Source organism: Falco naumanni, chromosome 1 (assembly GCF_017639655.2).
Source record: "Falco naumanni isolate bFalNau1 chromosome 1, bFalNau1.pat, whole genome shotgun sequence".
In the NCBI taxonomy this organism is placed as follows: domain Eukaryota; kingdom Metazoa; phylum Chordata; class Aves; order Falconiformes; family Falconidae; genus Falco; species Falco naumanni.
The window spans coordinates 24,314,563-24,336,906 of record NC_054054.1 but is presented as its reverse complement, the minus strand read 5'-3'; the positions used below and the strand labels follow the sequence as shown (position 1 = coordinate 24,336,906).

The 22,344-nt window shown below is 46.8% G+C and overlaps 1 protein-coding gene across 7 annotated transcripts; it reads left to right on the top strand.

The window, feature by feature from the left end:
- The first annotated feature begins 307 nt into the window (after positions 1–307).
- On the top strand, positions 308–21,793 carry PPEF2 (protein phosphatase with EF-hand domain 2). Of its 7 annotated transcripts, XM_040586091.1 has the most exons (18): positions 311–613; positions 4,839–5,025; positions 6,752–6,781; positions 9,062–9,189; positions 9,745–9,802; positions 10,960–11,135; positions 12,167–12,281; positions 13,570–13,616; positions 14,043–14,209; positions 14,294–14,330; positions 14,412–14,561; positions 15,342–15,677; positions 17,099–17,284; positions 17,962–18,104; positions 18,619–18,725; positions 19,759–19,922; positions 20,493–20,580; positions 21,190–21,793. In XM_040586091.1, the coding sequence occupies exons 2-18, from the start codon at positions 4,965–4,967 to the stop codon at positions 21,366–21,368; spliced, it is 2,172 nt and encodes a 723-aa protein (XP_040442025.1). In that variant the 5' UTR covers positions 311–613; positions 4,839–4,964; the 3' UTR covers positions 21,369–21,793. The 7 variants fall into 7 exon arrangements, with proteins under 7 accessions (XP_040442015.1, XP_040442025.1, XP_040442033.1 ...); XM_040586099.1 differs by lacking the exon at positions 6,752–6,781 and having other exon boundaries at positions 312–613; XM_040586123.1 differs by lacking the exon at positions 10,960–11,135 and having other exon boundaries at positions 316–613.
- Positions 21,794–22,344: the final 551 nt, after the last annotated feature.

The following is a 22,344-nucleotide window of genomic DNA, read 5'->3' as shown; positions in this document are numbered from 1 at the left end:
CTTAGTTCTATTTAATTACTTAACAATTCTAAGTTAAATACATTATCCTTGCTTCTTCCACCCTTTCATTTCTGTAGTACAGATTCCCTAGCTACAAAGCCCAGAAGATTTTTCAGCTCAACATAGGGAGCAGGTGAAACCTTTTAGTTCTTTTGCCTGCAGGAGTTTTGCATTTGGCAGAAGGCAACTTGAAAGTGTGTAAGAGCTGACTTAAGATGAGAGAGGCCAACATGCCGTATTTCTCATTCATAATCCTTTTCAGTAATCCTAATCCATTTCAGATCTGTAGCCTTTCTTAAGTGTCACATGGGAGAGGATTCTTAAGGCTGCTCAAAACAACTGCAGTAAATAAATCGAAGAGTCTGCGCTTGTTGCAGAACAGCGCACACATTCTGTACTGTGGGTGCTGAAAGACCACGGCACTTTCTGCTGCGTGCCCAAGGGAACAGCTTACTTGATGATTTAGATTCTGAAGAGGGGTTTCTGAATCAGTCATCAAGCAAATCACTTCAGGGATCAGTTTGGGTACTGAACAGAAAAAAAATATTGTTAAAGTGGAGACCTTCTGTTGTGTCTATCTTAATAAATCCATGAGTTAGAAATCAGTGGCAAGGTAAGTTGCTTTTTTATTTCTCTGTAATGATGTTTTGTGTTCAGAACTAGTTACTTGGCACCCATAATTTGAGGTGAAATATCCTTTTTGTATGTTAAGCTGTATAAAACTGCAGTGACGAGTTTTCTATCTGAAATTCCCCTTTTTGGCCCTGCAGTAACTGTGCAGGTGCAGAGGTCAGTGCATGTGTAAAATAAAACAAGCTTCACCACCTTGTTTCCAGCTACAAGACATGCCGAGTCTAATGTACACGTGGGACATACATAGGTATTTACTCTAGGAGGGCAAGGCAGGATCATCACTTTCCTTAGTGCTAGCTAGCATTTTTATTCTTGGGAGAAGTATTTAATTTTCTTTCTTTTTAAAATTAATCTGTAGCTTTTAAACGGCTCTTTTTCTTTTAGCAGAAATAAAAATTTCTGTTTCCTTCTGGATCTCTTCCAGTTATTTTCCTTAGTAAACTTTCGGTGAGTCTGTTGTATCCTATTGTGCCTTCCATGTTCTGCTCATCTCTTCCCTTAGTTGTTCAAATGTCCATAAAATTGTCAAGTTAGTGGGGGCTTGGCTGTGCAGGTGATATGCGAAGCGTGTCATCTTCCCTGGGAGCCCCGCTGTTCCGGAGTTAGCTTCGTGTTCACTTTGGCATTCCATGCAGGAAGCCTTTGATTTGTGGGCGTGGAGCACCAAACTGCACAGATCTATAATGTAGACAAGCTCAGTGATGCGACGCAGTGTGTAGGGTTTGATTCAAAATGCTGTCACCTGCTTTGGTTTTGACAGAGCTAAAGTAATATTTACAGTAAGTCAGGAGATTTACTTAGGCTTTTGTTGTTTTGGGGTGGTTGACACAAATGGATTTGTGCAAGTTTTCCTTTAATGAGTTTTATGTCTATTATATGGTATTATTAAATGAGTCGGTAGCTTGTGTTTTAAAAGCTGCAAAAACAAGTATGTTATCTGTTGGCTTGGGAAGTGTGTGTGGAATCTGGCTTTTCTGTGTTTCTCCTGCCTTCAGTAACGCTACCTCGGGTGAACAGGGAATGTGCGTCTTTTCTATGTCTGTGTTCTGCTGAGGCACCGAAATTTCTTGTTCTGTTAGTTGTCTGTGTCTACATGTAGCTCTTGTGCCCATGCTTTTATTGTGGTGGTAGTTCTGCTCTGGTGTAAGTGAATGCAGCAGGTTTTATCGCCTCGCTTTGATGAGCGCGTGTGAAACGGTGAGAAAGGAGCAGTTTAGCCGTCTGTTTTCTAGATGCGTTGTTTTGTCTTGGCTGTGTAATGCAGCCTGTGTTTGAGGTTCAGCTTCATCACTGTTCAACTTCATCATGTCTTCCAGGCTGTGTCTTTATGGGCCTCTGTTCATCTTTTTCTTGGGTACAAGGTTTTAGGAAGGGGAGCGGTGCACATTGCTGTTGGGTGGATGAGGAGGGATCAGAGGTGCTGAGCAGCTGGACTGGCTCTCTTTCCTCCTTGCTCTTCCCACCCTTGAAACAGGTTTGATTCCATCTGGAGTCCCTGGTTTACTGCTGTGCGCTCCTTTGCTCAGGCTGTGGCGCTCAGAAAAATAGCAAAGTGAAAAAGTTCACAGGTCCAGGAATTGCTTGGGAGAGATCTGTTGACAAGACAGTTCACGGTAACGTAAATAGGTAGGTGCCTGTGCTTGCTCTCTGGGACCCTAATACTAGACCGTCCCTCTCAGCAAGGATGGCCAAAATGTATGTTTAAAGTAGGGCCATCCAAATAACAAATGTTTGTTTTGGAGGGAAAAGAGGAAAAGTTCTATTCTGTGTTTCCAAAGGCGATCTCAAATCCAAGGTCCCATTTTATCACAACAGATAGGCAGTACCCCTGAACACATCCTAAACCAGCAAAGTACCCAACTCTGTACTTAAGTGTTTGCTTCAGATTTGTTCTCCATTTTTAAAAAGTGATCTGGAAGTTTTCTAGTTCCTGCAAAAAGTACTTTTTACAGATATCTTAAAAGGCACCCAACTCTTCCAAAAAGCTGAAGCACCCGTCTGCCTCTGAAGCTGGTGCTGCCAGGCTCCTGAGCGGCACTGAAGATACATCCAGGTGCGCCAGGCTGTATTGAGCTCCAGCGGTCGGCCCTTCAGGGATTTCTCTTGGGACTGGCTTGAATTGGGTCCTGTGGACTGAGCTCCCATCAGGAGCTGGAGTGTGTCTTCTGGTGTCATTTCATCTGAAAGGAATCCATGTCGGGCTGTTTCAGACTGCCCTGCTGGGTTATACTAGCACGCAGTAAGGGGAGGTGCTTGGGGGTGGCTGTTTCCAAAGCAAGATCCCGATACAGAGCGAATCCTTCGTGCTGTTGCTTCTCTGCTTAGCTGCTACTTGCTGAAATCTTCAGATCTGTGTCTTTGAAAAGAAATTTTTGTTTGGATAGTCGGATGGGAGTTACAGTTCTACACTCAGAAATTCTGAGCTTGAAAATTAGTTTTTCCTGAAATGGGATTTGCCTTGTATAGGAGGTTACAAATAAGTGCTTTAAGTGCTAGGGATTCTGATTTTTGTGTGCAGTTTCCATTTGAGTATTTAACGGTCTGAGAGGTTGTCAGAGTACCTGCATTATTTAAGCACAAAGGCCATAAAACACCAGATTTAATTGGGTGTAATCCTGCAGTGATTTCAGGCCGTTTCTTGACACTGATATAAAACAACATTGTTAGAACAAAACTGGAGTGATTGGTATTTTGTTGAGAGCATTGCTATGGATCCTCCTGTTGCATCACTCGTTATTGTGAAGATGCCGTCATGCTGTTGAGCATCCTGGGCAAGGTAGGGAGTTTCGTCATTTCATCTGCCTTAGAAACTCCCCATGCTGAAATGTTGCGTAGCAGGGCTCATCCTCCTGAGCAAAGCCTGCGCGTACGCACCTTAGCCAGCACCGGACACCTTCCCTCAATTAGCGTGTGTGCAGCTCTGTGGCTGTTTTGAGAAGAAAGACATGGGTTAGGTGGAAAGAGATTGAAGGAGGCAAAGGGATGGCGGGGAGTAAAGGAGAAGGGCTTTTCCCTCTGCTGGGGAGAAGTGCCTCTGTGGTCACGCTGTCCTGTGTGACCTTTCAAAGTCCTTTGAGCTGTGGTCACCTGCTAGCACCAGGCTTAACGGTTTTACAGGTGTTTATTATCTTCCCTCCCTCTCTCAGCTTTCTCCTCCCCCAGTTCTGGGTTAGAATAAAAATCCGTGTAACTCTTAAGCGATACAGCCTGGGACCGCTTCAGCTGCAGTACGTGACTGGGTTTATATCCCAGAAGAAACATGTCTGACTGTGGATGACATTCTGGTTGTCCTCAAAGTGAGAGATTTCTGAATTTGACCTCATCTCAAAACAGGATCCATTTGCTCTGACCAGAGCTTTCCACAGTAGTAAAGTGACAAAAGTTTGGCTGTCCTGGCCTTTTATACTGGCCAGGATCGGAGCAACTAGTGGTATAATAAGCTCCCACACTCCAGCAGATCCATGAGGTGAGGAAAGCAGTGTTTAACAAAGCTGATTATTTTCTTATGATAGCCAATTGTTATTTTAGACTTACCTCCCCTCTACCTGTTGTACTGCAAATAGATTTAAATACCATCTGTGTCTTCATCTCTCATAATGAGTTATCCTTCAGATGGCTACATGCGTGATGATTTGTCTACATATACCAATTGTTAATGAAGCAACTTAATGACTTTTATAGTTCCTGATCAGTACTAAATCTTTTTTCCTCCTATACAGCCTATGACTGCCTCCCATGAGCGGTCACGTGCAGTATTTTAGCACCTTTGTCCAGCTGCTTCAGCTATGCATGAGGAGCGGGGAGAAAGCACGAGGGTTCGGACGTGCAGTCTGCTCTCAGAGCTCAAGATTATTTTATTGTAGCATCTGAAATGAAGGCTCTGGTCAAAGACTGCCATATTGCTAAGCAATGGGATCCCAAAATCAGGCATGTGAAGCACTGTAAGGGTACACAAATGCCTGATCTATACATCTCCTGTACAGTTACAGTACCTGGCTATGCAATCTCTGCTTTTAGGAAAGGTGCTGAAATGGTTCCTATTTATGTAGCTGACTTGAAATTTGAAATAGTGGGACAGAAATCCTCACCTGAGATTGTCTAAAAGATATCAAAGTAGCTGGAAAAACCTGGTAGTGGAAGATACAGTTGGACACAAGACAGGTCATCTGCTCATTGGTCTTAAGTGTTACTATCTTTAATTATAGATTCTTGGCACTGTGGGACATTGCAGCTGATTTGATTGGTGACCGGATGGTCTTTCCTGCATCTCTTCCGTGGTTTTGATGATACTGGATCAGCCTGCAATGTCCTAGGAGCATCGGTCGTAGAACATGGGATCTGGTAGTTCTGTAAATGTCAACTACAAGTACTCCCTGCAGAAGTCTGAAAATGGTGAGTGATTCTTTGAAAGGTAATCTTTTCCTGTCTGCTCCTGCACATGCTGTTGGGAGGCTGCAGTGGCTATGTTTCTTTCCTGAGTTACCTGGTTTTCTTGATAGTATTGAGGCGAGGTTTTGTCTTGCAGTATCCTGTGACAAGGAGTCTCAGCTGTCAGACAGAAGACCAACAGGCTTGAGAAAAAAACGGGTATTTAGACTAGGGTTAGATTAAAATCAAGCAAAACCTGACCAAAAATGAAGCAGCAAATAGCAGTTCTCTTTGAACTAATATCCAATGGATGAATCAGTTGCTGGCTGACATGTGTGTTGCCATGTGCTGACAGCAAGACAGACGGTATCACCCTGCTGCTGCTGCGGGGCTCCTTTTTTAAAGACTGTTACTGGCGTAGGACTGATAAAGCAGAAGCATTAGCAAAGCCAGAATAAATCTGGCTCTGAAGAAGGTAAGATGGTGTGGCTAAGAAAAGCTGAAAAGCAAAAAGTGTGCTTTTTCCTTTTCCTTTTCCTAATTACATCAGCAAAATGCTCTTAATCTTTGCTAATGATCTGTTGTTTATGGCTCTCTGTATGTATGCAACGATTTGTATTTATGAAACCCTCAGTATGATAGTATCCATTTTCGGGGGTGTGTTTAGGTCTGCTGTGGAACAAAGGGAGTTTATGAGTGAGACTTTACACATAAGGAAGTGTAAAAAAGTAAAGAGATTACTGTGGCGTTTGAATCATTCAGTCATCAGCACTGGCATAACAGCAGTATGGTGCAACCTGCAAGTGCTTTGAAAAGAAAAATAGTGATGGCATGGAGAAATAAAGCAAGCAGGGATACTGTTGTGACTTAGTCTTTTTTTGTTTGTGATTTTTCTTTGCTGAAAAACTCCACCTTTTATTTAAGTAAGCTAGGTATGTCTGTTGTCTATAGCACCAGAGAACCATGGATTTAGATTAAATGGAATGAAGACGTTCTTTACCGTGAGGGTGGCGAGGTGCTGCCACAAGGTTGCCCCTGCAGCCTGGGCGCTGCCACAGGGTGCCCCATCCCTGGCAGTGCTCAAGGCCAGGCTGGACAGGGCTTGGAGCCACCTGCTCTGGTGGAAGGTGTCCCTACCCATGGCAGGGAGTGGGAACTGGAGGGTCTTGAAGGTCCCTTCCAGCCCAAACCATTCTGTGAGTCTGTGATTCTAAGTTCAGGGCTATTTTATGATAATGGCTTGCCTATAACAAACAAAGTGTACCATAAAACTAGTTACTTATTTAAAATTCTGCATTAGATCTGATACCTCATCTACAGTTTCCCATGGCAGTAAAACCTCTCTGAATTTCTTGCATCTGATTCTCAAAATCCTTCAGATCTAGTGATCTGCAGATGTGGAGCCACTTAGGACTTTCCACCCAAGTGTAACATGCCAGGTGTCATCCTGTCCCCCTTGTAGAAGGCCCAGAGGCTGTTCCCAATGGAAAACATAGCCAGCAGAACTCTATTGAACTGGCCCTGCACTTGAGTGAAAAAGGGGATGGGGAACCCAAGAGAGGGCGCAGGCTCCTTTTCCATAAGCTGACGCATGAGCTACGCTGAACTGGCGTATTTTGGTTAGAGTGCTGCCTTTGGCATGCTTTCAGTAGCTTATATGATGATGTATGATTCAGTTTACTGCTTGGATCCTCATAAAATGTGGATAAATCTCTTTCTTTTCCTTTTTTATTATTTTTTTCTAAACTAGTACAAACACTGCCAGATGAAACTCACCCAGGTAAGCTGGTCAATTAGAATACCTGGCTTTTTCAGTTGCAGGGTCAGACTCTGTAAAAAGTAGTGTAAAAATCCAATGCCTCACCCATCTGGAGCTTAAAATGCTGTGAATGGTGGTATATATGCTCACTGTGCGCTTGATAACAAGTCTTTCATAGACTTTATTTTTATTGTTTTAAGGGATCTAGTTTTCATTGGTATATGTGGATTCATAACTCTGAATTTCTGCTCGGCATTCATTTGAAATGCATCTGACATACCACAGTAAATGGGCATTTATCCACTCTTAGAGGAATGCAAGATATTCTAAAATTGTTTATTTTGGAGAGTGATTGTGACTGTGATTCTGGTTACATGCCAGCCAAATTACTGTACAGGGAGTAAAGCAGCTGGTGTTGGGTCTTTTATAACAGAGGCTTGAAGAGATACTGTCAGGAGAACCAAACTGCTGAAAAAAAAGCCAGCCTTTTTTAGTTTTGCATAGCTCAGCAGATCAGTAAGCATTTTCTCAACAAGATATGGGGCTCAGGCAAAGAATATCTAAGTTATTCTTGAATTAAGGCTGGCCTGGTCTTACCTGCTTGCCCAGGACTTCAACATGACTCGGTTTCCCAGCTGCACAATAGCAGCAGCTCTTCCCTTTTTGTGCTCTCCAGCTCCCAGCACTGTAACAGTAGCATAATTTAGAAGGAGTATTATTTTCAATACATAAGCCATCAGGATATCTTATTTAGATAAAGGTCAGTGTTTCCTGCTGAAGTGCATGGAGGATGGTTTACGTTTTATAATTATTGCAAGCTAATTGAATTAATGTGACCTTTTTGTCTCTTGCCAGTACTTAGCAGCTCTTGGGGTAGGGGTGGGGGATTTCCTTCTTTTTCCTAAAGTTTCTCCACCACCACCACCACCACCACCACTGCACCCCATTACTCTCCCTGCTTTGGTGAAAGCGGCAGTGTGCTCCTGTGAACCAGATGCCAAGGGAATACCAGCTATCGTTAGAAAATATTTTAAATGTAGGTCTCTAGGGTAGAGCTCCAGAAATGATCAGGAAGGAACACAGAGCGTAATCAAAAGAGAGATGCCAAGTAGCAGAGCTGGTTGGCAAGGTGTTGTAAAGTAACCAGGTGGTCCAAATGGGGTCAAGACCAGCTAAGGAGGATGGAAGAGGTTCTAGGGCAGGGGTCCTCAAACTTTTTAACCAGGGGGCCGGTGCACGGATGAAGTGGCAGGCAGCCATCTGCAGCTGCTTGGTTTCCCCCCCCAACCCCCCCGCGGGGGGGTGTCTGTAAATACCGGGGGCCGGATTGAGGACCCTGGGGAGCCGTATCCAGCCCACGGGCCGTAGTTTGAGGACCCCTGCTCTAGAGGTACCTAGAGTTCTATGGCAGAACTTGGAAAAGGAAATGGGAAAGTGCGCCAATGTACTTCGCTTTAAATATGCACACACCCCATAAATATGCACTTTTAATGAAAAACACTGGAATTGGGGAAATGCAGAGGAATGGTTATGTTTTAAAGATCAGGGCAAATAGGCATCATTTGGAGGGAAGAGCGTGGTACCAGTGCTGGCTGTGGATTGAACCACGAGCAGGCATCTGCAAATTCCTGGCATTTCATTCCTTCTGTGTCATTCAGTGGCCAAAGATCTATCTCCCTCTTCACTGTGGGTGTTCATTTTGTCTTTATTTTGTTCAGGGTAATGGTATGTTAACACTTATGCTAGAACAGATTCCTTCTGAAATTTGTCCAGAACCACAGAAACTGAGGTATTATTTGGCTTAAAGGCAGGCAGGCAAACCCCGTATTTTTAAGGCTCTGAAAGGGGACTCAGTGTCTTGTTTTCCCCCGACTCCTTGTGTGGCCTCAGTCAAATCTCTGGTCTCCTGAAGCCCCAGTACCTAGACTGTAAGAGAGGCATGAAAATGATCAAGGTAGATAGAAAGGGAGGAAATTGTCTATTAATTCTGAAGAACGTGTTTGATATTTACACCCTAGTAAGCTGTCGGTAACGCTGGTGCTGAGGAGCCAGCAGTGACGGTTAGAAGTGCTTCAGTGGTCTCTGCTCAAGCAGGGTCAGATCAGCCTCTTGTCATACGGTGAAAAGGAGTGGGTGTTTTGTTATCCTCAGTATTTAGGCATCAGAACACCTTTCCTAAAAATTAGCTCCTGAACAAGAAAGGTCCCTCTTCAGTTTTCAGGGTCAGGAAAGGAATGGTAGCCGGCTCCCTCGGCTGCAGCCACCGGTGCTCAGCACGTTGGTTCTGTTTCTGTCCCCTAGCTTTCAAGGCAGCTGTCTTGATCCAACGGTGGTACCGGCGCCATGTTGCTCGGCTGGAAATGCGCCGGCGTTGCACCTGGAGAATCTTTCAATCCATTGAGTACGCTTGTGAGCAGGATCAGATCAAGGTAAAGCACCAAGGAAAAGAGTATGTAGGAAAATACATAGCAGGGTGGTTTCTTGTGCCACAGTCTCAGTTGTTTCTGGCTACTGGCTGGTAACCCCACAAGTGCTTCAGTGGGCCAAGGACTGGGCTTCCTGCCCCTTTTTAGCCTATTGTTTTCCTGCTTATGTCTGATGAAACCCTACTAATGAGTCTTGAAAGCAAGCCATAAGGACCATTTACCATTGTTTTTCCTGAGTCCAAACACAATAGGCAAGCCTAGTTAGCTTGTTATACTTTAACTTTGATTAATATTCTCTTACACGGTTGCTTTACTGTCAGGCGGGGAGAGGGCGGGCTTGTAGGTGTACTTCTCTCTGTATGGCTGAAGGTAAAGCTGCTGCTTTGACTTCATCACAAGATACTCAGAACTAGAGTTGGTATGCTGTGATTTGTGGTGTGTACCAAACAACACGAGAAGGGCATAGATAATACTTCCAGAAAGAAGGTCATGTTAAGTTGCCACTCTGCAGAATTTCGTTCCAGGCTGAATGACGATGGGCTCTCTCTCTTCTCACAGCTTCACAACTTCTTCAGTTACCTCGTGGACCACTTCACGCCAAGCAGCAGTAAAGAGAGTAAGTTTCTATGTGCCATTGATAGATACGGCGCCAGCAGCTCAGACGGTTGCCCCCTGTATGCCTTCGTTGCCCCATGCTGGCCCTTCAGGATGGCAAAGGGGGCCAAAAGTGTCTGGCATCGGGAATTTGGATAGGGAGTGAATTGTCTGGAGACTGTCCGAGCTGTGTGAGGGATGTGAGGCAATTCCTGCTCCTTAGGAGCTGGAAGGGGGAATAAAGCTCAGTATGTTTTCTACAAGCAGTATTAGAAATGTGCCTTTTTTCAGTGATCCCTGGTAACCAGGGCTTTGCAGAGTCCATTTCTGAAGCAACAGAATCCATCTTCAGGGAACTGTGCTCTAGGGTGTCTGCTTTATATTTAGTCTCTCACTTAAAGTGGGGCATTGGCGGGGAGAAGTGCTGTAGGAACCAATACGGTACCTTCCTGAGCCTGCAGAGAGCACTGTAAGTTATTAGTGCTGGGAACTTGCTAATAGGCTTAGCTCTGAAATCTGATGGTAGTAAGTCAAAATTAACTGTTTGCTTTGCTGATCATAACCTGCTGAAGTGCTTGCTTCTTTCTTTCAAACTGGCACCTTTTTTCTCACACCCACCCCACGCATTTTACAGCAAAGCTCTGTTGTGGAAGATATTTCTTTTCAGTGTCTGTATAAAACAGAACAGTGATGTCCTGTTCCTTGAGTTAGGCTCTGAGGTGCTAAAGCGATAAAATATGACGTGTTTTATACAAATTTTATGCAACACTGAGAATGTTGGTGCAAGCTTAGAAAAACCAGTGGGACTTAGAAGATAGTTCCTTATTATACAATTTGCTTTTGCATGTCATTGGAAATAAGATTTCAATTAGTCATGGCAACTGGTGTCCATCTGGCTTTACCAGAGTTTTGCAGAGACGAGCGTAGCTGCCAGCACTGCTGGACACAGAGCACGTGGAAACTTCTCCCTGCAGCCTTGTCCCCACTGCAAATTCTGTACTGGTGTCAGACCAGGAACTAGCCTCTGCCACTGCTGTGGCTCATGGGCTCTAGCCTAACCAAACACACCTTGCCTTTAGCAAATTATGAGAGTGGTGTTTTGAGCTGACTTAACTTTTTCTTCTCTTTCTTTTCTTAAAAAAAACCACACACAACCAAACCGACCAATTTGCCACCCAGGGGATTTTATCAGTCGCATGTTCATAAGCGGGGAAAGCTTCAAAGAGGCAGAGCTGGAAAAATACTGTGACTATGAATCCATGGAGGTGCCAGACTCCTACACTGGACCCCGTCTTTCTTTCCCGCTCCTTCCTGACCAGGCGACTGCCTTGCTGGAAGCTTTCAAACAGAAACAAGTAAGGATCCCAAAAGGAACCACGCTTTCCCCTTTTCTAGGCAGGCATGTAGGACAGATAATTTGCTTTTAGCCTTCCTAACAAGCTGAGCTGCTTGGAGTATAACGAGCTGGCAGGCTGTTTTAAGCAAAGGGGGATGGAAATGATACGATATTTCTACCTGCCACAGGAACTTTTTTCCCTTCTGAAAATGCAGTTCTCAGAAAATGGAAAACTTTTTGGAGGTGTGCATTGATATTAACCAGAATTTCATTTTAAAAGAAAAAAAAAACAAACCACAACAGTACATGTTGAACCATTCTGTCATTTTCTTGTTGCAATTCCTCAATTTGTAAAAAAACTAGAGGATGGTCTAGATGGAAACAGCTGATTAAATGTATGTTTTGTGCCATGCAACTTTGACTCATCTAAAATGTAAAGCCCAGAACCAATTCAGCAGCACTAAGACAAGTCCTTGCACCATTGCAGCATTCTGCTGCCATCCCTCAGTCAAGGCGCTGAACTGCAAAATAGGCCAAAACATCCCTTCTCCAAACAAAAAAACTTCTAAAGCAGAGGTCTCTATTGTCTCGACTAACATTAAATACCTACTCCCTGGCTTTGAGCGAACATATTCCTACGGGACACGTGGCTGCTCACAGCCTGGTTTAATGTGGAAAAGCCAAAGATAAAGATCTAGAGGAGCAGCTTCTTACCTGTGATACTGGGCTGGAAGTTCTGCTGCTCTAGCAGGTGGTGTTGCCTGGCAGATATTGCCTTGTCCACAGGGTACTAGGGCTTTTGGGTTCTCCTGCCTGCCCTACCAGTGCTGAGGCTGGGCTGCTTTGGGTGAATATCTTCTGTCCTGCTGTCTCCCAGTATTTGCCTCATCTAGTTTGTAAGCCCGTAGGTCAGCACCGAGTGTCATCCCAGCGAGAGTTTCTGCCATCCCGGCTACCGTGGTGGGTCCTTGGGGCCTTTGCAGACAAAGCTGTGTTGCTGCTCCGAGGTCACTGATTTCCTGCTTTAATCCCTTCGCTTTCTCCTAGTAGCAGCTCCATCCTCGCTATGTCTTAAACCTTCTGCATGAGACCAGGAAGCATCTCAAGCAGTTGCCAAACATCAGTCACGTCTCCACCTGCTACAGTGAGGAGGTCACCGTGTGCGGTACGTCTGGGTGGGAGGGCACCGTGCGGTCTCTGGGGCAGAAAACCCACCTGGAAGGGTGGGAAAGATACAAAATGGTAGCATCTGCATGATGCCCTGCTCTGTACCAAATGCAGAACACAAATACAGTCTGTCAGCAAAATGCATGTCGTGTTGAGAGGCGAGTGGGGCTGCCTAAAATATCGGGGTTACGCTGGGATGCGGTATGTGAGCTGCTACAAAGACCAGCCTGGAGAGAGGAGGGAGCACACTTGCATCGTGACCCTATTTCTGCTTGGTCTAGAACGGGTGGGCGTGTTGAGGGAAGGTGGTTTGTCTATCTGTAGTCTATTTGGGATACGTCATTTACAAACCCTGCCCCTGGATGGTAACATTCAGCTTGCACAGCCTGCTGTAGCAGTGGTGCTGGCATGGTGATCATACAAATGCAAGGAGAGGAGGAGGTATGAATGGAAGAGGATGTACATTCGTCTACGGGAAGGTGAAAGGTGCTAATGATGGCCTGCGGCTCTTAGATTTGTTATACATTACAGCAAAGATTTATAGCATTACTCAACTGGATTCCAAGTTGTCTCTGTCCTGTTGCCCCAAACTTGGAGTTGTTTTACCAAACCACAGAAACTGCACCCAGTCGACCTCAAAACTCAAGTAATTTTCTGTTCTGTCCTGTGGCCTGGGATTATTCAAACAACAAAGTCCTGAAGCTGTTTTGGCTGAGCCTTCATTAGCAGCAGTGTATGCCTGCAGATCCAGATTGCTAATACGTCTTTGCATCCTGTCAAGTAAATTTGAAAGAGACAAAGCTTTTCACCAGTATTTTCCTACTCTAGGATTAATGTTTAAACTTTGAGATATTTCTGAAATGAGGTACTTAGCACATACTTTTGCATGCAGTCAGCTTCTGGAAAACAAACCTCTCTGTCCAATATCACGTGAGATGAGAATTTAGTTTAGTGTTTTGTATGCACAGTTTTCTCCCATGTAATGATTGAAGGCAGTTTCTTGTGCCATGTTGCGTTATCGTTACAGATAAATGAACAAAGCTTCTGAATCAGAGTCTTCAGAAGCTGTTGTAGGTTTTTTGCTGTCCTTCCCGGGCTTCAGCTCAAGCCTTTACATCATGTCCTTTTCCTTCAGGCACACTGCCTCGATGTAAGGAAACCTGTACCTTGAACTTCTCAAAGTATTTCAGTGGTCATTAATTTCTAGAGGAGATAGTTCCTAGGAAATTATTTTTGGTGTCTTCTTAAGTTAAACATACCGTGACTTTTCTTTTTGTGCCTGTTAGGAGACTTGCATGGCCAGCTGGATGACTTGTTCCTCATATTTTATAAGGTAGGCACTGTATTTGGAGAGGGAGGCTGTCCAGGTGTTGTGAGAGGTATCGCATGGATAATGCTGAGAACTGTTTGCAGAACTGGGCCCCTACATGTGATTCTCCAGCTGTTTGGTTAGTTTAAAACGGCTTCACAAAGCAGCAGCTTATTCCTGACTTTGTTATCTGATATATGTGTACGTTTGGGAAGTGCCAGTGGACATTTTTTTTAAAGTGCTGATACCAATGGCAACCCTTCCTGTCTGCCAGCTTTCACTTTTCAGTGCCTTTGCCACTGGGAGCCTACAGGATAAAAATAAGAGTCAGGATCTATTGTACAAGGTAACCTGGGACAGGAGTGAGCAAGCGTGTGGCTGGCGGAAGGGAGGTTTGTGGACATCATGGGCAGGGCTCTTGTAACCCCCACCTGTTCCTTGCTTTTACAGAATGGCCTTCCTTCCCCTTCCAAGTCCTACGTGTTCAACGGGGACTTCGTAGACAGAGGCAAACAGTCCCTTGAGATCCTCATCATCCTCTTTACCTTCCTTTTGATCTATCCAAACGAGGTTCATCTCAACCGTGGGAACCATGAGGACCACATGGTCAACTTACGGTACGGGTTCTGTGTGGGGCCAATAGCGATGTCAAGTGTGTCGCTGCAAAGTCCCACTGAACTTGCTTTCTCCTCTTCCTTTAGCTACGGGTTCACCAAGGAAGTAATGCAGAAATACAAGGTAGGTGTATGTTTCTGTCTCCTTTACCACCTAAGAGGTGGACTTAGGCTTGATGCTTCATCTTTTCTCCTGTCCTCCTAGGTGCACGGGAAGAAAATCTTGAAGATGATTCAGAATGTCTTCTGCTGGCTGCCCCTGGCCACCCTGATTGATCAGAAAGTCCTCATCATACACGGGGGCATCTCTGACACCACCGACCTGGATGTGCTTGAGAAAATTCAAAGGAACAAAGTAGGTTTTATTTCCTAGATATTGCAAGAGACAACAGTGTTGCTGATTTGTGGTGAGGAGCTTATTTTCCTACATGTCAACCTGGCTGATAATGAGACAAATCTAAAGGATGGTCTTCCCTAGATAAGCTGTGTTTAGGTAGACTTGGAGCGGATCACTTTGCTTTAATAGTGTGTGTGCAGGGGGTGTGAAGGGAGAAAGCATTCTTGGCTTCTGGAAGGTGTAAGGATCATAGCCAGGGAAGTGGTAGGTAACAGCACAGGTAAATCAATGTGCCGGTGCCGACTGTAAAAACACAGTGATGAAGAGACTTTGTCCCACAGTTCCTTACCCTGTTTTCCCCCCACTTTTCCAGAAGGATTTTGATAAGTCATTTAACTTGTCTCTGCCTCACCTTCTAGTGGAGAAATGCTACTTCCCTTCTCCAAATGGAACGACAAGCACTAAGCTTAGTCCCGAGTCCTTCCCTTGTTCTGCCACCCGGTTCCCATTGCACATTAAATCCATGTACGCTGCCTTTTGTGAAGCATAAAGTCCATGAAGGGGAGAGAGACAGATGTGTAGTCAGGATGGATGTGGGGCCTCAGGTGTAAACCTGCTGCACATCCGAGAGGATAGCACTAGTTAGTAATCTCCCACAATTAATCGGCATTTGATGGCAGCGAAGGGAATTGAGGCTGGGGTCACTTGGCAGCCTGCCAATGGAAGGTGCTCAAGCTGGAGATGTAGCTTTCCAAGCCCCAAGTGGTGCGATCAGCTCTCTTCTCTTACCTCTTTCAGTTCATTTCTGTATTAAGAGGGAAGAAAAGAAAGGATTCGAATAGAAATGTGGAAATACAGGAAATAAACAGGGAGAGCAAAACAGAGGCCGACCCAGCAGAGAAGGAGGCAGCCCCCAGCTTGTTTCCGCAGCCCCGGCCAGCCCCCGCGCCCAGCATGAGCAACAGGCAGGAGTTCTCTCGGTGGGTCCGGCAGACGGTGCAGGAGCAAATCGAGTGGTGCCGCCGGCTGGTGGACATCAGCGAGTCGGAGGAGGAGGAGCTCACCTATTCCAGCGTGGTCTCTTTGACGGATCTGGACGGGCCGTGCAGGACTCGCGAGGAGGACTGGAAGCAGGCGAGTAGTCCCAGCAAGGCCCCGAGCGGTGGGCTGGGGGTGCCTCTGGTGTTCTCTGAGATGAGGAATCTCAGTACAAAATCCATGGGTCAGTGTCTGCAGGGGGGCTTTTGTGCTTTATAGAGCGGAGTTACAGAGCAACTCAGTGCTGAAGTGCCAGTGGGCAAGGTGCTGGGGTTTGTACCTACTGCTTGGTATGCCAAGGCAGGCTGGTGTTCGTCGCTCAGCGGTAAGCGGCCAGGAGGGGCTGCACGGTGCGCATCTGAGATCTGCTGCTCGGGGGTGTTCTGTTGGATACCCACACTGCATCCAGCCGTCCTGCGGCATGGTTCCCGAGCGACTGGAGAGCTGTGTACGAGAGTCACATAGGCCGCGTGCAAGACTGGTGCCAGCTGCTGCTCTGCTGGCGCCTTTCTCCTACCCTTGCAAACCAGCCTCTTCACCGGGCTTTTGGCTCTCTGTGCTCAAGGCTTCGTCCCAGCATTTGCTCCTAGCACAATCCTCATCTGCTGTCATATAAATAAAACTGCTGCTCAGGCACTGAGTGAGGCAACAGGCTTCCGTGATCCACTGCAGGGGAGAGAAAAGAACAGACGAGACTGGTTGTAGAGCCCAGCAGTTCTATCGCTTGCTGCGTACATGGGGTACGTGAAGCCAGCTCTGTCTGTAAGGAACGAGCACATCTCCTTTGTTGCTGATGGAGTCGCAACCTTGGGCACAAGGAGCAGCCTGAATGTGTGGTTTTACCTGGGCTGCACCGCGAGGCAGGTCAGAGCCTGGCAACTTGGTTTCTGTTTGTTAGAGCAGTCTGTCTGTAAGCCCTTTCTGGGCGCTCTGAAACCATCGTTACTTACTTCACGTTACACATGGCACACCAGATCGGTATAAAGCTGTATATCGAGGTCAGGGTTAAAGAGATTAAACTCTAATCCAAAGAGTGGTTACTGAGTCAGCACTTACTTGCATTTCTGGAGGCTGCAGAATGTCCTGGTGAGAGAGCAAAGGAGTTTAATGCTAAGCCTGCTCACAGCCTCAGGATCTGCTGGGTGTTCTTGCCCTGGGACCTGCATTTTGGGATGAAGGAGGACAGGCAAGACTCTTTGAGATCTTAGAGGCAGCAAAGGGAGAGCACATATCAGGCCTGATTTTACAGACACCCCTCTTCCCCCAGGTGCTTTGGGTGTGCTTGTAGCTCCAGGCCATCAATACTGTCACCCCTGTGGTGGCCAGGTCTGTGCCAGTCCTGTGGAGCAGCATAGTGGCTCAGCTGGGATGCAGGAGATATCTCTGCTTCCCTGCACTATGGTAATAGCAGCAGTCCAGGGAGGGAGTCAGAGACAGAGCTGTATTTGCTTTGTAAAATTTGAGGGATAGTGTCTGCTGGGTGCACTTTATTCAGTGAATTTTTCTAATCCTTTCAGGTTTTAGACATCCTCTGGAGCGACCCCATGCCTCAGGAAGGCTGCAGAGCAAATACAGTGCGAGGTGGCGGCTGCTACTTCGGGCCTGACGTGACACAGAAGATCCTCGAGAAGCACAACTTGCAGTTCCTCATCCGCTCCCACGAGTGCAAGCAAGAGGGCTACGAGTTCTGTCACAGCCGGAAGGTCAGTGAGGGTGAAGGATGCCTGGGTTCCCCTCCTGCCAGGGTGGGGGTTCTCTGGTGGCTTGTACAGCTCAGCAACAGGACTTTGTTAAGTAAGTACACATAGAATGGTGGAACAGCCTTGTTGGGAGTTACTAAGTGTGTTCCCGGCTGAGGTTTTAAGTCAGGACAGTCTGGAGCCACCCACCTCATTGGGGGCAGCTGTTGTGCAGGCAAAGCATGTCCTGGCGTGTGGGAGCTGAGGAAAGATCCGAACCCGTTTGTGCCATTGCCCCTGCTTAATGCGGCTGTTTCTGCAGGTGGCGGACAGGAAGGTGTTGCTAAGCTGCTGCAGCAACATTTTGCTCTCAGAAGATTCAGAGTCACTTCGGTGACTTCAACAGGAGCACTTCTGACTCCGCTCACTGCAGCGGAGAGCAGAAATCTGTCGGGCGAGTACAGTGAAATCGCAGGAGCCCAGTGTATGGCCAGATCCGTGTCAGACCAGCGCTGCCCTCCAGAAACTCCCGCCTGTAAGGCTGCTGGGCCAGCCCCGTGCTCTTCCTTTTCCCCATAAAACGTGGTGCTTCCACAGTCTGTTGACTCCAGATGGGATTGGTTGTGTTGCTTTCACTGATACGTGTATATCTAATACAGGGTGTATTTACTGACTGTAATGCCTCTCTTCTTGGGGGTTAGGTGCTGACCATATTTTCAGCCTCGAACTACTATGAGATTGGCAGCAACAGAGGAGCCTACGTGAAGCTGGGACCGGACCTGGTTCCCCATTTTGTTCAATACCAAGCCAACAAGACGGCCCACACTCTCACCATGACCCAAAGGCAAGGCTTTCCACTTCCTCTGTATTTACCCAGGGAAAATTCTGGAAGGGAAAACTACGGGAGCTTTGAGAAAGTTTGACTGCGGAGCTGAACTCTCACAGGTTGCTTTACTAAAGAGTAGGGCTGGAGGAGGATTCAAGCTGTGTGCAGAAATTACTGAGGGAGGCTCAAGGGGTGATATGTGAGCTTTACGAGATTGGAAAGGACTCTCTTTTACAGACTGCTCATTTTCCAGCTTCTCTTTTCAATGTCAAGTTCTAACTTTTGACCCTTGCCAAGGTTCCTTTCTGCTCTGTTACTTCGCACTCATGCAGGGATTCGCTGCGTCAGCTGTGGGGAACCGTGCTCCAGGCTTGCAGCGCCTTGTCACGAACACCGAGACGCAGCCGTAGCTATGCAGAGCAGTTGTCGGGTCCGGGCAGTCCGTGGACAGGCCAGAAGACTGGGAAGCTGTAGCTTCCCTTGCACTTGTAGCAAGTCCTTCACACGCTCCTCTCTTTTCTGCATCCTCCAGAATCAGCAGAGTGGAGGAGTCAGCCTTTCGAGCCTTGCGGGAAAAGCTCTTTGCTCACACCTCAGCCCTCATCAGCGCGTTCAAGGCCTACGATAAGGACAATACGGGTAAATCTGATCCACGGGACACTCAGGTTAATGCCCTGGTAGGACAGGGTGGGAGCGGCTAAGCTGAGTGTGTGGCTGGTTGGGAGACTCCTCACCGATAGCTGTCAGTGACTGTCACACCTTGCCAGAGCGTTGGTTGGTCCCTGTTGGGAACCTGCTAATGCCTCAGAGTGGCGTTATAATGAAGGGGTGTTGGAGAAGGAAGAGGTGATTAGCCTAATGTATAGCTATTTAGGCTTGGTACTGGTAGAACCCTTTGGAACAGGAGTGTCAATGCAGAGTTGGAAAGGACAATCCGGAACACATCTGTCACGTGTCACTTGGGAAAGGCTGCGTGGTCTCTAGGGCCCCTTCATCCCTGGAGTCCAGAATCACTGGGAAGAGGAAAGCGAGGGATGTGCTCTGTGGCAGCCGCCTCTGTCAGAGCCTTAAGGAAGGAGCTGAGAGCTGGTAATGCTCTGGCTGGCAGGAGTGCTCTGCATTGCTGACATCTGTCCATTTGTGGGCTTGGGGAAGAGAAGGGACACAGTGGTGGGCAGAACTGCTTTCCTGTGGGTGGGACTGCTTTCTTCCTTGGCAGCAAAATTGTTCACATAAGTCCCATTCAGCTGCTACAGCGGCTGCTAAACTAGCGGCTTTTCTACATTCCTGGGTCACTGAGGATGTACTAGTGCAGTCGTGTAGGTCACAATCTGCAGGGTGACCCTGGCTGTAAGCCACAAAGATATAATCAAATATCCAAAGTTAAGGGTCTCCCCGTTGTTATTTGCAGTCCCACAGCCCTGATTCGTGGCAGCGACGGAAAGCTCACTGAGGCTGGGGGGACCAGCAAGTGCGCTTGTGCCTGCAGTGGCTGATGTCGCTATGGCCACGTAGGGTTTTTTCCTGTACCAAAGTACTCAAGTCAGTACAAAGTACTGTCAGCAGCACAGCAGACTGGCCATGCGTACTGCTCTAGGCTTTTTACTTGCCTTCATATGCTTTCAGCTGCCCATCTCTCGGAGGTCTCCATGGCTCTCCCTTTTCCTTACAGGAAGGATCACGCTGAGCAACTGGGCGACGGCAGTGGAGTCAGTCTTGCGCCTGGGATTGCCCTGGCGAATGCTGAGACCGCAGCTGGTGCGCAGCACGGTGGACGGCATGCTGGAATACAAGTCCTGGCTGGATGACCTGGCCATGGAGCAGCGGAGCCAAGAGGTAAGGATTCACCCCCTTCCATCAGAGCGGCTCGCCAGAACCTCAGCACGTGGAACCAAGTATGGTACGAAAGGAAAGTGGATGGATCCTGTACAATACAAAATCCTGCTGAAGTCAATGGAAAAACTTGCATGAATTCAAGTAGTCCAGAGGCATTCAGGCCACTGTAGAAACAGATGATGCACGTGAAATCAAAACCTGGAGGTATTTTTGAATGCGAGCTTTTGAGTAGGAAAACTATATTCCATTCTGAGCCGCAGTTTCTTAACTACACCCAGTAAAACCAACTCTGCAATAGTTTAAAAACATAGCCCAAGTCACTGCCTTCCCTGTTAGCTCAGAAAAGCTGTTTGGAATTGACAGTGTTGTAATGATGTGCTGTAATGCAGAGCTGCACAGAGGGCCCAGTCATCACAATCCTGTGTCATAAAGCATGCGTGATGCAAAGGGCATTGCTGGCAAACTCTTGAGAGCAGCAAACATTTTTATTTGTGGGAAGGTCTGCAGTAACTGCTCAGGGAAAGCAGAGAGTTGTCAGAAGGGCAGGACTGTGACCATGTTGTCTTTCAGCACATCCAGTCAAGCTTGCTGGAAGTCATTTATCGAAACAGATCCAACTTGGAGACCATATTCAGGATCATAGACAGAGATCATTCAGGTAAGCAGGTGTGCAGAGGGTGTCAGTCACTGCATTGTATTCCATTCTACTATGTACATATGTGTCAGCATGTCAGCGGTAAAAGTTTTCATTTAATAGTTTAAGGCTTGGGTCTTTCTCCTCCCTCAAGAGCTTTGGAAATGTCACTGCATGTTTCCACGAACGTGATGCATTTTGAAGGACTGTGTGCAGTCCAGGTAGACAATCAGTAATTAGTTGTTGTGGGGGAGCTCAGTGGAAAAAAAATAGTGATGACAGTAAGGCAGCATACTCAGGATCTTCAGTGTTAACCCACTTTCAAGCAGTCATCGCCACCAAATTACTACAGGAAAGAGAAAAATACAACAGTCTTTGCCTTCTTTTCTTCTCCCAAATTGTATTATGTCTCTTTACTGCTTTCAGTTGTATTTTAATCAGTGTTCTCCATGCTAGCAAATTTAGTTGCAGCACGTGAAACATAGATTATGAGGGATTCCTTCGCTGCCTTTAGGATATGCAGGCAGCAAGGGTGGGATGAGGTCAAACCTGAGCAGGGGCCCCTCCTGGCGTGCTGAATGCAGCAGTGCCCGTGGTGACCTTGCACTGAGGTGGCTGTGCCTTCCTTCGCAGGTCTCATCTCATTTGAGGAATTCCACCAAACGTGGAAGCTGTTCAGCTCCCACATGAACATTGAACTCACGGATGACGGCATCAATGACTTAGTTCGCAGTATTGATTTCAATAAGGACGGAAACATCGACTTCAATGAGTTCCTAGAAGCCTTCCGCCTTGTCAAGCAGTCACAGTAGTGAGGACCTGCTGCGTGTTGCCACGTCCAATGCCTTCACTGCCTGCGAAGCCAGGGGTACGGCTTCCGACCTAACCGCAGAGCCTGCCTGCAGATGTGAAGCAGGGAAAGGGAAGGCAGGTACCTGTAGCACTTACTGGCTGAAAACAGTCAGCGCTGTAGCCAGCTGCTGTGATCCATTTGAGGAAGGTAACGGGTAAAATAGAGAAACTGCACTTCAATTCTAACCATTTTTAAAAACGAGCTGTGTTTTAAGTAGAAATTCCTGCTCAAAGAGAAGATGCAACTTATCTTGTCAATGCACACGCTGGAATGTTACAGGGCTACTCAAGTGTAGTAAAATGGAGGTAGTTATTCTCTGCAGGCAGTTTTTTAACAAGGTAGCAACTGCTAGAGCACAGCTTTCATTTTAATAAAGTTTTTTTTCTAGATTGCTGGCTCTGGGCTGTTTATGCCTTCTCTCGTTGTCAACTCTGTTCACAGCAGTGCCGTGGCAGCGGTAACACCTGCTGCCCCCTCCGTTGTTCCTTTGCTGCAGTAAGTTTGTTCCACAAGTGCAGTGGAGCAACACCTCGAACAAACGATCAGTCTGTCACTAGCCGGGGGACTTTTTTAAGAAATCTATGGAGACCAGTTCTTCTACAGAGACCAGAGTAGTAGAGCAAGCAGCCCCCTGCTCGAGTGCCTGTTGCTTGCACGTTCAAGGTATTTTCAAAGCTAAAAAGTGGCGTGTGTGTGTGTGTGTGAAGTGTTGGCAAAGAAAAACCCCAGCATATTTATCTCAAACATGCAGCATAGTCACTCTAGCAGGGGTGCTATGGTAGAAGACTTCATGCAACGGTTTGGGTTGGAAGGGACTTTAAAGATCCAACACCCCTGCCACGGGCAGCGACACCTTCCGCTACACCAGGTTGCTCCAAGCTGCACCCAGTCTGGACTTCAGAGGCTGCTACCCCAGCCCTTAAAAAAAATTCTAG

What these genes read in the sequence shown, in the direction of transcription:
- PPEF2 (XM_040586081.1), top strand. Translation starts at nt 4,965, where the DNA reads ATGGGATCTGGTAGTTCTGTAAATGTCAACTACAAGTACTCCCTGCAG. An exon ending in GCCAAGCAGCAGTAAAGAGA is followed by an intron (nt 9,803 to 10,959) that starts GTAAGTTTCTAT and finishes TTTGCCACCCAG; the next exon opens with GGGATTTTATCAGTCGCATG. An exon ending in AGTTCTGTCACAGCCGGAAG is followed by an intron (nt 17,285 to 17,961) that starts GTCAGTGAGGGT and finishes CTTGGGGGTTAG; the next exon opens with GTGCTGACCATATTTTCAGC.